We start from the raw sequence: 17859 nt of genomic DNA, 5'->3' as shown, positions 1-17859 counted from the left end.
CAAAACTATGGAAAAAAAGGGTGCGATATAAGAATAGTACCACTTGCGCATTTCAACAAAAACAAGATTATTTCTAGAAATTTACTGTGCAAAAGTGAAAAATAATGCTTCTACGAATTATTTGAATAGATAACTGCATTTTGAGGAGTTTTCTAGAATTATAAAGATCTACAAAGATTTTAAAAGGGGGTTTTAAGAGATGCTCTTCGAGAACTAAGGAATTTGATATTTGAGCTGTAATTCTTTACCGAACTACTTACTTTATACATTAAAATGACGTGGAATGACGAAACAAACATTCTGGGTTTATTTTGAATCAGAAAAAACAGGTTGGAATTCAAAAACTTAGATTTTTTCCAGTAAACCTCGCTTTTTCCAGTTTGAAGCCATAGATGGCAGCACTACCTTGCAGTTAAAACCAAATGAAGTTTCAAAATTGATTTCACAGGGTTATTTAGGCCCATACTCATCATTTCGAGGTAGTTTTTCAACACATATTTTTTGGAGTTCACGCTGCAGAAAGCTTTTCCAGATTTTCAAAAAAAAACACCAGCACAAGAATATACCACCGCCAAAATTCCTGCTTATCTAAACTTCCGACTCAATTTCAAATCATACCAATGATACTGCTAGTCGTCTGGTCTATCGAGCTCCATTGAAAAGTACTAAATTATACTGATTATCGGTCCAAGAAATTCACTTCCAGTGACCTTGATGAACTTGTATTTTTTTTTTAAATTTTGTGATCCTAGAATTTCCAAGGCGTTCACACGGTACCAAGTATTTATTTCTTGACCAAAATCATCCAGCACACCTGAATTAATCCCAGATATTCGAAAATGGGCATCAAGTTTTTTTAATTGCAAAATAGTGCTGCCATCTATGACTTGACTATTTTAAAACATTAGTATTTTTGAATTATGAAGCCTGTTTTTTTTATTCAAATTTAGCCTCAAATCTATGTTTCGTCACTTTGCATCATACTAATGAATGTTTATGAAGAAATCAAGTAGTTTGATAAAGTATTATTGCTCAAATATCAAATTCTTAAACGCTAGAGGAACATCTCTTAAAACCCCATTTTAAAATCTTTGAAAACCTTTGAAATTCTAGAAAACTTAATGCAGTTATCGATTCAAAAAATTCGTAGAAGCATTATTTTTCACTTTTGCACAGTAAATTTCTGGAATTAGTTTAGTTTTGGTTCTCAACGCCAATTGCAACGTCCAAAAAAAGTAAACTTATGCTTAATTTATCCGTTGAACAATTCAAAACAAATTGTAGAAGAAAATTTTGGTGATTTTCAATCATTTTTATTTTAACAAGCAAAACACATAGTGGTACTTTTCTTATTTCGCTCACTGTTTTATGGGTATAAATAATACCAATGACTGAAAATTGAAAATCAAGAAGGTCGTGGAATGCAAAAAGTGAATCTGTATACATTTTGCTTGTTTTATAAATAAACTGTTTTGGCTAGACCTGTAAAACGTTACAAGCCTTATTTACTTCATATAGTTTAAAATTAAAACTCTTAATCTGATAAAGGTTAATAGATGGTATACTCGCATCTATTCTATTAAAATATAACTCTTTCACCCTTTTGAATTCATTTGCAAATTCAATATTTTTTTATCTCTACTATCAGCAGATTTTTTTTTCTATTAAGACACATTTAAAAGTTTTCATCAAACATCAAATAAAAAGGCCAAGACAGGGTTGGCAAAAATCTTTTAATGATCTCACCAACGCGTTGCAACGGTTTCGAAGAATTTTTTCATCTGCGAATCCAGAAAAACATCAACGTAACTTCTCAACTCCAATCATCGTTTACATTTTCGCACCCACCCACCGTCTCTCAAGCGAAACACGACTTGCTCGTGAGTAGTGGCGCGCGAATAGTTAAAGAAGATCCGAGGTGCTATAATGCCCTAAAACGATTACACCGTAGCTGCCTGTTGTACTTCTTGTAGATTCTCGTTAGAGCGAGAACTAGAAACTCAAAGCATAGTACAGTTCATGCCGAAGTTTTCCGTCTTACTGATGGAAGTCTTATACCTAAGTATAGACTGAGTCAAGCGGGAAAAGCTTTTCACAGGAATTAATTTGTTGGAAGGAATTCCTACCGTTTGAATTTGCTAGCGACGATATTCGCGATGTCTTTCCTCCCCGATGCGACAAGATTGAAAATCTGCTCACAAACTCATTTCTCTCAGAATGAATGATGTACATGATTCCGACGAGTCTGGTCGCTCATCGGCAGTTCGCAAATTTAAATAACTATCGAAAGGGTTGAAACCTGTAATAAGTATAATTTTTAAAACAGAATATTCAATAGATTTTACTCCTGGCAAGTTTGAAACATTTTTGGATCACACAAATATTGCGATTGAGAATCACCGGAAATGAAAAACCACAAATCAAATGAATAAACGGCAGCCAGCGCTCTGATGCAATCCCATGATTCAGCATTCCATCTCTGGCCCTGTCGCCAAAGTTGATGGAATTTAATTCAAATTGTTAATCACGTTGACATGCATTAATGGTGTAATCTTTTTTTTTTTCTCCCTCCTCCATCTAACTCTAGTGGTGGCTCAGGCGTACAAAGTTGACGTCGAAGTGTTAGCAGCATCCCGCGGTTGTACGGCGATCCTGCGTTGTGTAGTGCCTAATTTTGTTAAGGAGCTAGTACGGGTGGTGTCTTGGGTGCAGGAACCTGCCTTCTACATCTATCCCTCACTGCAGGGAGGTAAGCGAATTCACTTAATTGCGTTGAAACTGTTTTATGCTCACTAACAGACCTTTCCGCTTTTTTTACACACACACAGATGGAAAATATCACTTACTTCCCACTGGCGAGCTTCTAATTCACAACCTAGAGTACAACGATCGATACCCATCGTACCGGTGTAGGACGATGCACAAACTGACGCGGCAGGTGGTGACGAGTAATTCAGCGAAAATTCGAATGAGTGGTAAGTACGTTTTAAAAGATTGTAAAATATTTCAATTTACATGCCTATTCAATATAATAGTTTCACAGTATCTACAAAATGATGAAAGCGTATAAGGTCATTTTAAAATTTGAGGTTAGTTCCAAATATTTCATTTTTAGGGATGAGAGGCTTTTTAGGTTGCTATTCTCAAACGATTTTGATTGATTGATTGATTGAAGTGCGTTTATTTGGGAGGGTGCTTCTTCCATTCAAGTTGACACGAAAAGCTGAGATGGTCGAGCAGCTACGCTTGAGACGGTCTAGTTCAGGTTGTTAGGTTGTGTTTGCCCAATGTGGTGGAAAGAGAGGTGATGAGAAAGAAACGTTGCAAAAGTAGTCCAAGTAAAGTTTTTTTCTCCATATACATCGTTACCATGACAGTGTCGTCACATTCTTGTCGCAGTACTCATTGAGAACAGACTTTTTTTTTCTCGGGAATAAGAATAAGATTTTTTTCTCGGGGAAATTTTCAGGGATTGAAAAATAACTATTAAACTTCATTATACCATTTAACTCGTATTATATTTACTTTCCATACGCAAATGCCCGCACCTTGGCCTTAACCCCGGCCATAAGATTCTGCACAACCTGTGAATCAACCGTTTTTTGCATGTAAACGCATACTTTCTTCAGTTCCTCGACTGCCTGCACCACCTCAGGTCGTTCAAGAAGGTGCTGCTTCATAATCGCCCAGTAACCAGGAATTTCTTCGCAAATTTGGACATCTTCTGAGTGCGGACATGCTTCGGAACGCTGAACTTATCCTTGGTCGTGAAAAATAGGTTGCCAGGGATCTGTTTGAAGTCGGCCTTCACATATGTTTCGACATCCATGATGCAGCATTCAACTTTCGTCAGCATGTTGAGGTACAACTTACTGGCACGGGATTTGGTGGACTTGTTATGCTTCTCGTCACGATTAGGGGCCTTTTGTACCTTGAACGTTCGAAGCCCAGCCTTAGTTTTGGCCTTCTGAACAAAACTTCGGCTTATGTTCCGTTACAGGAAAGCTCAAATGTTGATAGGAAATCTTGGTTCACTGATGTCGATAGGGATAACTTTCTTGGTAATTGGATTCACAAAACCACACTTTTGTATTTTCGAATTCTTTATTTTCACTTAGGACACGAACTTGAGGATGCACTTGTACTCACTGAAGGTTGGAACAATACTCACTCAAATGCAGAATAATACTAACTCACAAATTACTCGACTCTGTATTTATAATGGAATGTTCTGGAAACGACGGAATTATACCAATAAACTACGAATAGAATATTCTCGATTCTTCTAAGGAATTATGATGGAACTTTCTAAAAACATCGGAAATACAATGATATAGGTATGGAACATTCTGGAACCTTCTATGGTAGAACATGCTGAATAGTAATGGAATATTCTGGAACTTTCTATAATGGAACATGCTAGTAACTGAACTTTCTGAACATAGAATCTTCTGGAGTATTCTTCAAGCGTATTGGTATACGCTGGAACAGCTTAGGTGCAGCTTCTTAGCCACATCCCGAACGGTGGCGTTCGGGTTTCGGTTGAAGGCCCCAACTACGCGGTTGTGATTTTTGGTGTTGTACGGAATACTTTTTCTTTTACGTCTGGGCTTCCGATCGATGGTCAATAGACTGCCCCAAAATTGTATGGGAAATTCAAAACCTGTGAAATGTTATGCGCTGCAGGCTGAAATTAATCCTAGTTCTAGTACAAGATCTCTTGCCAAATTTGGGCCTGATCGGATCACGGGAAGGGGTCGCTCAACGAGCCTGAAGTTTGTATGGGATTTCAAGACATTTTGTTCGGGAGAAACATGAAAAACCAGTTTTTCATCAATAACTTTGGTTCCCGTCGGCCAATTTCTTTCAAAAACGGGTTTTCTTAAAGCCTAAATTATGAAAAATATTTCATCCGAAAACTGCATTTCAATTAGAGTTAAGATAAGAAAGTTTTAGGCTTCAAAAATGAGCTACCTTTTCTAAGGATGGTATTCATCACTGTTAATGAGTCGAGGCGGTCGAACATTGTTGTGGCTGGACCATTTGAAAACTTTCAGGAAGCAAAATTAAAGACAACTTTTCTAGTTCGTGACTAAAAGGAAAGAGGACATTCATTTCATTCGTATTAATAATTACAATTTTTCCCGCTCAAGTTATACAAATGGTTACAAAGAAACAATGGCAAACTGGCAACATTTAAGATTGAAATTATAGCAACGGTACAAGGGGTTTTCAAAACATTACAATAGTGAATCTGTATTCGGGTGACCAATATGAGTGAGATTCATCAAACATATTGACGCCTCATTAACAGTGCTGAATACCACCGTCAAAAAAGTTATCCCATTTTTGAAGCTTAATAACTTTTTTATCTTAACTCTCATCGGAATGCAGTCTTCGGATGAAATATTTTTCATAATTTAGGCTTTAAGAAAACCCGTTTTTGAAAGAAATCGGTCGTCGGAAACCAAAGATATTGATAAAAAACTGGCTTTTCATGATTCTCCCGAACAAAATGGCTCGAAATCCCATACAAACTTCACGCTCGTTGAGCGACCCCTTCCCGTGATCCGATCTGGCCCAAATTTGACATGAGATCTTGTACTAAGCCAAGGATCAATTTAAGCCTGCAGCGTTTGACTTTTTCAAAAGCCGGGTCATTTGGGGCACTCTAATGGTCAATCGTTTCTCGAACCGCTTAATCACTCGCAACACCGTGGAGATTTGAATAAGGAGATTGGTAGAAAAGGGATCTCATCAGACCCTAAGGTCTACAAAAGAAAAGAGACCCAGTACCCCTAGAGTCTGGACGACTGAATAAAGGAAAATTGAGACCTAGAACATTTATGAAAGTAGAGTCTGGACGAAAATGAACATAAAAGGCCAGAAAATGAAATGTAGTTCATCAGTTCAAAATAAATTAAGTTCGTGAAACATCAAAGGTAACCAGCTTATCTTTGAAATCACTTCCGAAACCTTCGAAGACTTAACAGATATCATCTCTTCAACCCCTGCGGTAACAAACATAATATGTTGTTGAATTTAATCGACGTTTTTCGGCGAGTTTTACAAATTAAAAACTGTTTTTTACCAGTTGTCCAGACGTTTCGAGCTACTTTGGCGTTCGCTCCTCTTCAGTGGACACTAAAATATATTTTAAATTACAATTTAATACTACAATTACAATTTTTGATTTCAAACTTACAAATTACTGGCTTTCGTCCATACTAATTTGTTCTGGCTCAGTTTGTTTTGGTTTTCGTTTACATTTGTGTGTCAGTGTCTGTGTTAATTTGGAAATGACGGGGTCGTATGCTGTTTTAAAATTACATGAATCCCGTTGTCTGTTTACAACATTGTTGTCCCCTCTTAGTTTTATGTAAAAAGTTTCTGTAGTTATTCTTGCGTTATATCCTGCTACTCTTTCTAAAATGTTGGTGTTTTCAAAATCAAAAACATGACCAGTTTCTAAGCTGTGTTGTGCTAAACCAGTGCTCATTTGTTTCGTTGATACATTTGTTTTATGTTGTTTGATTCGTTTTTCTAAAAACTGGCTAGTTTCACCAACGTATGATTTCTTACACTTTCCACATTTTATTTCGTAGACCACATTAATGTTTTTATTTTTTGGAATTTTATCTTTTGTTTTTGTGAAAATTACGTTTTTTATTTTGTCTAATGGCTGGAAAGCAACATTAATATCAAATTGCCTTAGATATCTGGCTAGTTTTTCTCCTAAGCCGGCACAGTAGGGGATGGTTGCAAAATTATTCATAATCTTATTCGTAACACTTAGGCTATTATAAATTTGATGTGTTCTTTCTTTTATAATATTAGAAGCTAAATTCCTTCAAAACAGCATAAAATATTAAAATAAAAGAACTCCATGAAGAAATAAACACCTGATAATTATTTTTCAGTTTTGTCGTTGGAGAGGATTGTCCTTTTTAAGCCGCCGCCCGTACCTAGAGGATAGCGTTCAAGTCTTCTAAGCAAACAGTCATGAGATCGATTCCCGGTCACGACATACATAAAGGTATGATCATTTAGTATCCGGGCACTTTATTTCGGTGATAGCTACGTTACCAGAGCTTTGATTGGCAAAATTTTAGTAACGTTGTGTAGGTTAGGCGGCATCCATAAATTACGTAACGCAAAAAACACACTTTTTTGACCCCCTCCCCCCCGTATGTCACAAATCGTAACGCTTCGACATACCCCCCTATGAAAATTACGTAACGCTGACAGTTACACCCCCCCCCCCCCCCCCATCTTCTCATGATTTTCGAAGGTTGATTGATGATAACTCTCTGATAAAATAAATTTATTGTCTTATTACGAGTTGCTCTGTGCTTGTTAACTGGTAATCTACCTTGTTTACTTTATTTTGTTCAAGCAGCATAACTTGTTATGCAAAACATACTCCACTTAGTAATATTCGTCAGAATAACCAAAATAGCTGATCGGAATAATCAAAATCAATTGAGAAAAAAATAGTAAAATTTCCGTCTTAAGATTGGATTGAGTTCTTGAGGGTGAATGTACCTAATATTCGGTTTTCCAACGGTTATTTCACGGATATCCAATACACGTTTAGTCTATCTTAGAATCTTTAAATAGGAATGGTTACAAACCAGTTTCAATCTTGTTAATGCTTACAAATTTTAAGGTGATTTTAGTTTGCTTATCATTTAGCAAAAATTGCATGATATAAAAAAAGCTGCGATTAAACTGAAATGTTTTAGGAAAAAAATCGTTACGTAACGATGAGCATACCTCCCCCCCCCTCCCCTATGTCACAATTCGTAACGCTAGAACTTACTCCCTCCCCCCTCCCCTAGGAGCGTTACGTAATTTATGGATGCCCCCTTATGAAAAGGACTATCTTGCATATTTTTTCAGATTTTTAAGTTAACGTGTATATGAGATATCTACAATGCCGGAAGACATGGTAAAAATAACTTTACACAATCGCCTCGAAAATTCTTCATTGTCGACTTGAAAACTCATGAACAGTTGATTTTTTCTGAATTTTTTTTTGGCCCAAATGGTTATCTATCTATCTATCTATATATATAAAAATGAATTTCTGTCTGTCTGTCTGTCTGTCTGTCTGTCTGTCTGTCTGTCTGTCTGTCTGTTCCCTATAGACTCGAAAACTACTGAACCGATTTGAGTGAAACTTGGCAGGGTGGGGTATTGAAGGCAGGGGAAGGTTCCTATTATGGTCTGAGACCCCGCCCTCTCTCATGAAGGGGGGGAGGGGCCTCCCGAATAAAAGACAATTTTTTGCATAACTCGAAAACCAATCAAGCAAATGGTATCAAATTTGGCTTGGGGTGGTATTTGGGAACGAGGAATATTTCCATGAATGTAAGGTACCCCTCCCTTCTCTCAGTGGGGTGATATAAAGGGGGGAGGGGGCCTACTTTACAATTTTTCAAATAACGGGGGAAATAATCAAGCTAATGGAACCAAATTTGGCATGGGAAGGTATTTTTATACGAAAAATATTTCAATGCTTATTTGAGACCCCTCCCTTTTCGCAGTTGAAAGGGAGAGGAGCCTCTTTCATATTTTTTTACATAACTTAAAAACTAATAAAGCAAATGGAACCAAATTTGTCATGGGAAGGTATTTGGATACGAAAAATATTTCTATGATTATTTGAAACCCCTCCCTCTTTCCAGTAGGGAGATATAAAGAGGAGGGGCCCTCTTTTTAATTTCTACATAACTCGAATACTAATCAAGCAATTGGAACCAAATTTGGCATGGGCGGATATTTGGGAACGTGACATGTTCTAATTATTGTTTGAGACCCCTTCCTTCTTCCAGCGGGGAGAAAGGAAAGAAGAAGGGCAGTTCCATACAATTTTTATTGCATAACTCAAGAACTACAACAGCAAATGGAACCAAATTTGGCATGGAACGATATTTGGGTACGAGAAATGCTTCTTTGAATATTTGGTATCCCTCAATCCTTCAAAAAGGTGGATGAAAAGGGGGAGAAGAGGTCTCCCTTACAATTTTCAGTATAACTGGAGATCTGATCGAGTAAATTTGAACCATGTTTGGCATGTGAGGGTATTTGGATACGAGAAATGTTTCTATTAATAATTGAAGCTCCACATTTTTTCAGCGGAAAGATATAAAGGGGAAAGGGGGGCTACCATACATTTTTTTTGCATAACTTGAGAATTAAAAGAGCAAATGAAATTAAACTTGGTATCAAAAATTTTTTGAGTACAAAAAATAATTTTCATGAATATTCAGTTCTCACCCCTCCATTCAATGGGGCAAATGGAAGTGGGTTGGTACTTCCTTTCAAGTTTATGCATAACTCAAGAATTTACATCGCAAATTAAACCAAATTTGACAAGGGATGGTATTTCAATACGAATTTTTTTTTTATGTCAAACAATTCCTTTCTTGCAGTTGGATGATAGAATTGGAAATAAAGGAAGGGAAGAGAAAAGCTTACATTTAATTTTTTTTTCACAAAATCCGAGAAATGAACAAAACTTAACATGGAAAATCATTTTGGTATGATTCTATAATTATCTGACGCACCATCCTCCTTTCAGTGAGTAGGTACATACATAGGAGGAGGGGGTTGAAACCAATACATTTTTTTCTAGCATAAGTTCTCAGTTTATGCTAACGAAGCCAACTAACGGAAACAAATACGTCATAGAAAGTTACTTGGTTAAAAGATTACTATAGACCCTTACGCTTAACAGTGTAGAGAGGAGAAGAAAGGAGAGAGTTCCATATAAATCTTGTTGTAAAGCATAAAAAATTATCAACCAATGGAACAATACTTGATACAAGAAGATTTTTGGGAACGAAAAAAAAATGGGTATGATTATTAAAAATCACGATCTCCATTCAGCAGTGGGAAGGAAAGGATGGAGGGGGGGGGGGGGGTGGCCTCTCTTATCAGTTTTTTAGCATAAATTCAGATCATATCAAGCAAAAACAACCATATTCTATTAGTTGGATTGTTTGCGTACGATTTATTTTGAACCCTCCTTTTTTAGAGCGGAGCTTAAAGAAACAGATTAAAATTATCAGACCTTTAACACAAATCAAGATTCAGAATATTAGTTTAAGTTATTTTTGTGTAGCAATTCGAAACTCCAGCTGCAGCTCTCATTTTGCTGCAGTTTGATTATAAAGGTGAGGAGCGGGCTATATGCGCTCTTTAAGAAGAATACTGATTTTCTCAAATATTGCATCGAATATGTGTACAAAAACTGTATACACATAAGCAGGCATCTGTTTTCTATACATTGGAGTAATTTTTATGTTGAAATCTCCTTCAGTTTTTGAGAAATCGATTTTATTATAACTGTTGTCAAAATTGCCGAACCTCAAACCGTGCGGGCTAAATGAGCCTATTTATGTTTTAGGCAAAATTTCTGTTTTTTGACAATATTTCCGTATAATTTCATTGGAAATGCTAGAAACTGATATCTTTCATTCGACAAAGCTGACGTTTTATAAAAATCTATTTCTTCTATTATTTTATAGAATAAAACAGAAGTTAAGGTTGCCATATTATGGAGGCAATTCATCCACAAGAACTTTATCAAATCTGTTTTGAGATCTTCAATTCTCTCTAAAGGTGTTAATTAGAGCTTAAATTTGAAGTTTTAATGATAAAAATCATATATTCATTCTATTTAACCTGTTATTTAAGGGTAGCGGCATTTTACCAACATGATGGGGGCATACAATAACACTCTCTTATTCCACTTTCCAATCATTATGAAACCATTATAATAGCTTAAATTCGTTTTACTTGTAAGGTTTGTTAGAATAAGAAACAAAAACCACCAAACTTTTTGTTTTGAGCTTCTTTAAGCATAATTTTTAGAAGTCAATATATTACATCAAAAGGTATCAAAACCTTGTATGAGTTTTTAAATTTTTTTGAGTTGGTTTATTCATCAAATTCTTTCTTGCCTTATGTCTAAAGCGTATTACCTTCAAAATGCATTGATTAGATATGTTGTCTTGTTAGCCATTTCGTCAAATGGCCGTAGGGTCATTTAACCCGATAGGCCCATTCAGGAAACCTTTCCCCAAATGTCACGCGCTTGAATTTTGATTAGCAGTATTATATTTGTTTTTAATCACACGCGATCAATTGCATCCTCTTCCACTTTGTAAAAAGTGAATGAAGCATTTTCTAAATTGAATCACAAGTTTTTGCACTGTTCCTCCTACCCAACTGATTCTTATTCAGGCTGAATGGCCCGGTAATTGTATCCATATCTACCCAGCTGTGCACAATCAAAACACTAACCCAGTTTCGATTGCACACTTCAGATGGAAAATCTTTACCGTTTGCCGAGAAAGACAAAACGCTTACCGAATCACTGCTCCTTCTAAGTAGGTTCGCTTCCCCAAAAGCTTAATCCTATTGTTATGATGGATCGGCAAATAAATCTCCACCATGCATCCGCCGCCCTCAAACTTGCTCAAAGCCCGGAAAGTTTCCCATTTTCCAAAACCGTTACACCACCACCACTCTGCTGATTTCTACTAGGACCTATCTCTTGAGCATACAAAACCGAACCGAACCGAAATTCAATAGCTCTAAGAAGAAATACTGCAAACAATACATTTTCGAGATGTTGACTGAACAGTAGTGCAGTATACTTTCAAGTTTTTGCAGAAGTCTGCCCTCAAGTGGAAAACCTACATAGCATTGCATTTCATGTTGGAAACAATTTCGCTTCATCTTTCGTCGGGCATTCGAATATCCTTACTGCACACATTTTTATTTGAGCCTGCGTTTTCTCTTGCTGAAATAAAAAATAGTGAAATTCAATAAAATTTCTTCGAATTTGTGTTTTTTTGAATGTTTAAAATGAGTTTCATTTAACTGAATTTTGTTTAAATATTGATAGTTTAGACAGTAATTTTTTAACTACTTCACAGCAAGTAAAATTTCATAAGCCATTGCATTGGCCATTGACCGAGACCGAACTATGTATTTATGAAACGAATCATTTTCATGGTTAGACCAAGTCATTATTCGCACTATGCGATACGTAAATCCTGCGACAAAATTTCATGTTCAAATGTAGGTACATACAACTGGTCATACACATCGAGAATTGCTTGGTTCAGCGCCACATCGGACGCAGAGAGCTATTTCAGAAATGTCACAAACATTCTCAACTTCAGAGCCTTACTTCAAGCGGAAATGACACCGGACGGACAGAGAGACCATCAGAGGCAGGCAGCCAGGCAGTCAGGCTTTCTCCCACCATTTGGTTGAACTTTTAGAGTGGTTCACCACAAAATGGAGACACTTTTAGGGAACTTCCTGTACTATTTTACTTGCTATCAAGGCTTACTCAGACTCATCCAGGCATTACTTTACAACCAAATTTAAATACTTTCCGATTGTGTGTTATGAGGAATGTATACTTATTCTCGTACAATCGATTTGTTTGTTTTCGTTAAATCATTTTTTTTGTCGGTGGCCCACCATTCTCAACGCAGGGCACAACTGCATGGAACAAGATTTCCGAATACACAGACAGTGGTGCCTTTTCAAGTATCTACTCCAGAAACAAGCCGTCGTTGTCGCTCTAAGTTAAACGAAGCGTTTAAATGGTTGACAGATGAAAGTGCGAAGACTGCCGCTGCTTTTTTTATTCTATTTTATCTTTATCTTTCGTTTCCCAAATCTTCAAATAAATGCACGGGAAGTCGAGAGTTTGAAAAAAAAACACGAAAAGGTGGCTCCAGAGAGAGAAGAACGAGGTCTTTATCAATTTGTATAACAAGAACACATAATTATGTATGTAAGTTAATATCGACTAAAGAACATATTTGGTGCAAATTGAATGTCATGATGGGACAAAAAAAAACTAACTTTATGCTCATCGAAAAATATGATCAGATGATTCAGCTTTTTATTATGTTAAACATGGTAAACTGTAAAAGTTACTCATATATAATTAGAAAAAAAAAACATTCAGCTTCTTCAGCTTTAAAGAAATTAGCATTACACATTCATTCTAAAACTAGAAAAATATTGAAAATTTTTAAACTGTGACCCAAAGATGGGTCTTGACTCAAACATTCAGTCAGCGAAACTTTTTTTGTAGAGAAATGAATCCAACTTAGATGAAATTTCAGGGACTAGATAAGGGAAAATTGATGTTGAAAAACATGCGAAAAAAATTCGCCTTGTCTCCCGGTGAGACTTGAACCCACATCTTGCGCCTCTCCGGGGCCCATGTATTAACATTCTACTACAGGAGACCAACCTGGCGTATGAATATTATACTGGTTGAGTGTCGATGTCTATCGGAATGAAGTGAATAGTTCTCCCATGTGATCATAATCATTTTTCCTGGTCTATTTCTATTCCCATCTTTTCATCTTACGGTAGTTGGACATTTCTCTACAAAAAAAGTTTCGCTGACTGAATGTTTGAGTCAAGACCCATCTTTGGGTCACAGTTTAAAAATAGAAAATAAGGCGGTGCCAAACACCGAATTTGGTTGGATATCCAAATACGGCAAACGCATCATTTCTCATCATAACTGACAACCCGTGCAGTATATGAGAAGGCAATGCAAATCTTGCCGTGCCTAAAATATCCAAATTTGAGTCCAACTACCGTAAGATGAAAAGATGGGAATAGAAATAGACCAGGAAAAATGATTATGATCACATGGGAGAACTATTCACTTCATTCCGATAGACATCGACACTCAACCAGTATAATATTCATACGCCAGGTTGGTCTCCTGTAGTAGAATGTTAATACATGGGCCCCGGAGAGGCGCAAGATGTGGGTTCAAGTCTCACCGGGAGACAAGGCGAATTTTTTTCGCATGTTTTTCAACATCAATTTTCCCTTATCCCCTGAAATTTCATCTAAGTTGGATTCATTTCTCTACAAAAAAAGTTTCGCTGACTGAATGTTTGAGTCAAGACCCATCTTTGGGTCACAGTTTAAAAATAGAAAATAAGGCGGTGCCAAACACCGAATTTGGTTGGATATCCAAATACGGCAAACGCATCATTTCTCATCATAACTGACAACCCGTGCAGTATATGAGAAGGCAATGCAAATCTTGCCGTGCCTAAAATATCCAAATTTGAGTCCAACTACCGTAAGATGAAAAGATGGGAATAGAAATAGACCAGGAAAAATGATTATGATCACATGGGAGAACTATTCACTTCATTCCGATAGACATCGACACTCAACCAGTATAATATTCATACGCCAGGTTGGTCTCCTGTAGTAGAATGTTAATACATGGGCCCCGGAGAGGCGCAAGATGTGGGTTCAAGTCTCACCGGGAGACAAGGCGAATTTTTTTCGCATGTTTTTCAACATCAATTTTCCCTTATCTAGTCCCTGAAATTTCATCTAAGTTGGATTCATTTCTCTACAATATTGAAAATGTTCAGCTTTATCTGGAAATAAAAAATAGCATAAAACATAGTTCATTTAGAAATGGGACACGTTCTTTTGCTAATAACTTATTACACAAATTCACAAATCTGGAAATGCTCACAGCGTGGAAAACTATCGGCCAATATCGATTTTAAAATCAATACCAAAGATTTACGAAATTCTGATGCATGAGCGAGTGTATGCCTCTGTAAAACTTTTGATCTCGGAATATTAACATGGATTCCTCAAAAAAAGGCAATTGGATGTGCTATTTACGTAAGTTCACTGAATCAAAGTATGGAGGAAGGTTGCCAGGTGGATTAAGTTTATATTGACTTTGCCTAAGCTTTCGACCGTGTGCCACACAATATACTGGTTGCAAAGTTGAATCGACCAGGATTCCCAGAATACGATACACGCGTTCGCAAATGTTTGCCACACTTTTTGGAATTCCTCAAGGGAGCCATCTCGGACCCTTGCTGTTTATAATCTTCGTGGATGACCTGTGCTCAACACTTCATTCCGATATACACCTTTACGCCGATGATCTGAAGATTTTCCAAAAGATCCGTCTGTCTGGCCCTTCAAGCTGACATCGGCCATTGATAGACTTCAGTACGTAGCATACTGGAGTACTGCATACTGAGTTGGAACACCAAGGATTTTGATGACGTTTATGCACAACCACATACTTACATATAGCCACATACTGTGCTTCAGTACGTAGCATACTAAAGTACGCCGTCCAGGTGTGGGCTCCAGCTCAAAGCTCACAATGCCACCGTCTTGAACGAGTTCAACGATGATTCTTAAGATACGCTTTACGTCTTCTCTGGAATGACCCGATCCAACTCCCGCCGTATGAGTAAAGGTGTGTTCTGAAATTTCTAAATTCACTCGAAAAGCATCGCATCGAACTGCGGCAAGGTTTCTCATTTGACACATTGACCATTGACCATTGACTTACATTCTACAACGTGTTAATATTTATGTACCAACGAGAACACTTCGACAACGTCAGATTCTTTCAAGACCTCTCCACCGTACTGCTTATGGCCAAAACCACCCTATTTTCGATTTGCAGCAAAACTATTTGACATGCAGCGCCAACTACCTCTCACTTACAGAACTAACTGAGGGTGATGATCGCTGATTTTTTAACGCAGAAGTTAATACAAATTGTTCTAAAAATTATGGTTTTGGAAGAAGCTATCAAGTTTCGATCAAAAGTAATTGTTAGATTGCATAGGAAAATAATTCTTTTTGATAAAAACTATGGGACTCGGGCTCCGCCCGTTGGTATCTATCATAAAATTTTTAGATTTGAATTCTGAATAAACCGAGTTTAGACCTGATGCAATGATTAAATTTCAACGGAACTTAATTTATGTAGATTCCAAACAGTAGAATGTAAATAGGCAAGAATCTTCGTATAATAAATCTCCTGTTTGTTTCAACTATGAGTCCGAGGTAGGTACTACATATATTTTCCTTCTTTTATATTTCCTCACTGTAGCTTCCTCGTCAGAGCATTCTCTTACCATTGTAAAATCAAATCTCCTCAAATCATTCATGGAAAATTCCTTCCGACTTATATGTAACTGTCTCACGTTCGCTTTACAACTTTTCTTTTCTTTGCCTATCATGTAATAATTGAATCGAATTCTAAGAATTTAAACTAAAGTAACATTTTGTCATTCTTTACCCCATATGAGCTTTAATGCTTAAAAATCTCTATGTGGATAGGCTTTATGCCATACTTAGTTAAGGATCCCCATGTGGATAGGATACATGCCATGTTTAATACATTGAACTTATTTTATAAGTTTTTCAGGTTTCTCAGGTATATGATTATTATTATAATTTATTAGAGACCTTTTAACCACCCGGGTCATTCGGGTCTGTCAGGTATATGATGAAATCTGCAAAAAAAAGGCTAGGCACAATTTTCCCGTTTGTTTGGATAACGTGCCGTTTTTAAGCCTATCCCTTTTCTGATACCTGATTATATTCACAAGTGTTAACCTTGATAGACGAATTTCCAAAACGCAGCTACAGAAAACTATCGTTGATTATCCTAAAGTGGACGAAAAATTTGAAAATTATAGCTAGCAATATTTCTACAAGCTCTGCATCAGAAAGACTCGAATATGTTATCAATCGGCAAAAGAATCTTATTAAAATATATTCGAAAAAGATAGAAGTTTATGTAAAAGGTTTCTGGCCTTGGATGAACTATGATGTCTGGAAGCTAATTAAATCTAAAAACAATCTTCTAGCCAGAAGCAAACGCCACCCACACGACTCCCAGCTCCAAAAAAAAATGCTGGTACAGCTATCCAAAAAAGTTCAACGAGCGAAAATGGTGGCCAAATAGACCTACTATGAATTTCAAATCCTCAAGTCAAAAATAAATGTGGAAAATTATAAACTCTCTGACCAATCGGGAAAATGTGAAAACCAATAAAATAATAGGTACTGAACATAAACAAAATGACCACCAGACCGAATTTCGGCCTTATTTGTGAAAAGGCATCATGTTCTTTTTGCTGATCTTCTGAAAAATGTATTCAACGAAAGTACTACAACCGGTACATTTCCAAGTTTTCTGAAAATTGCACAGACCGTCCCAATACACAAAAATGGACAAAAAAACTGACTTTCACAACTATAGGCCAGTCTGTACTTTCAATATTGAGTAAAATATTGGAACAACTGCTAGTTTGCAGATTACCTAATTGGTTTCTTTCAGTCACATCAACTTCTTTACAGTCATGAATATGGCTATAGAACAGGGTCTAGTACAGTGACCGCTGCAAGTGAGCTGTCTAACGAAACCTACGATGCGTTCGAAAATCAACAGTTTGCCGCAGTTCTTTTTCTCGATCTCAAAAAAGCCTTCGATACTGTAGACCACGAGCTGTTGTTAGATAAACTGAACAATTATGGAAATCGAGGAACAGCTAATGATCTGACTCGGAGCTACCTATCCGACCGTGTCCAATACGTCGGAATAAACGATACCCAAAGTACATTTTTACCGATGTCAGTTGGTATACTCCAAGGTAGTAACATAGGAACCCTTATTTTCTTAATGTACGTGAACGATCTACCGAAACTAGCGCTCAAAGGCAAACACGCTTATTTGTTGACGACACATCGTTAACATATATTGAAAAAGACGCAGATGATTTGATACGCCGGATGAAACATGACATGCACATTAGACTGAGTCGATTTGGGGTCATTTTTGAAATTCTCAAACCCTGGGGTCTTAAAAGCTTCGCCTTCGTCCAAAACTCATCCATGATTTTTGGCAGAATTTTTAAGTAACGTTTATATGAGTAAATTTGAACTTTTTGGTTTGTATGGGAAAATTGAATATTTTGTACTGAAAAATCAACATCATTTTTGTTTCTT

The 17859-nt window shown here is 36.8% G+C and overlaps 1 protein-coding gene across 1 annotated transcript in view; it reads left to right on the top strand.

Annotated features, from left to right (window-relative positions):
- The window catches only part of LOC129752853 (cell adhesion molecule Dscam2), a 507703-nt gene that overhangs the window by 343727 nt on the left and 146117 nt on the right, over positions 1-17859 (top strand). The window contains exons 3-4 of the mRNA XM_055748639.1: positions 2588-2749; positions 2829-2975. Of these exons, the coding sequence (XP_055604614.1) occupies positions 2588-2749; positions 2829-2975 (309 nt within the window). The remainder of the gene's footprint in view (positions 1-2587; positions 2750-2828; positions 2976-17859) is intronic.

This window comes from Uranotaenia lowii, chromosome 3, assembly GCF_029784155.1.
Source record: "Uranotaenia lowii strain MFRU-FL chromosome 3, ASM2978415v1, whole genome shotgun sequence".
NCBI lineage: Eukaryota > Metazoa > Arthropoda > Insecta > Diptera > Culicidae > Uranotaenia > Uranotaenia lowii.
Note: the sequence above shows the minus strand (reverse complement) of the source record. Positions and strands in the feature narration are given on the sequence as shown.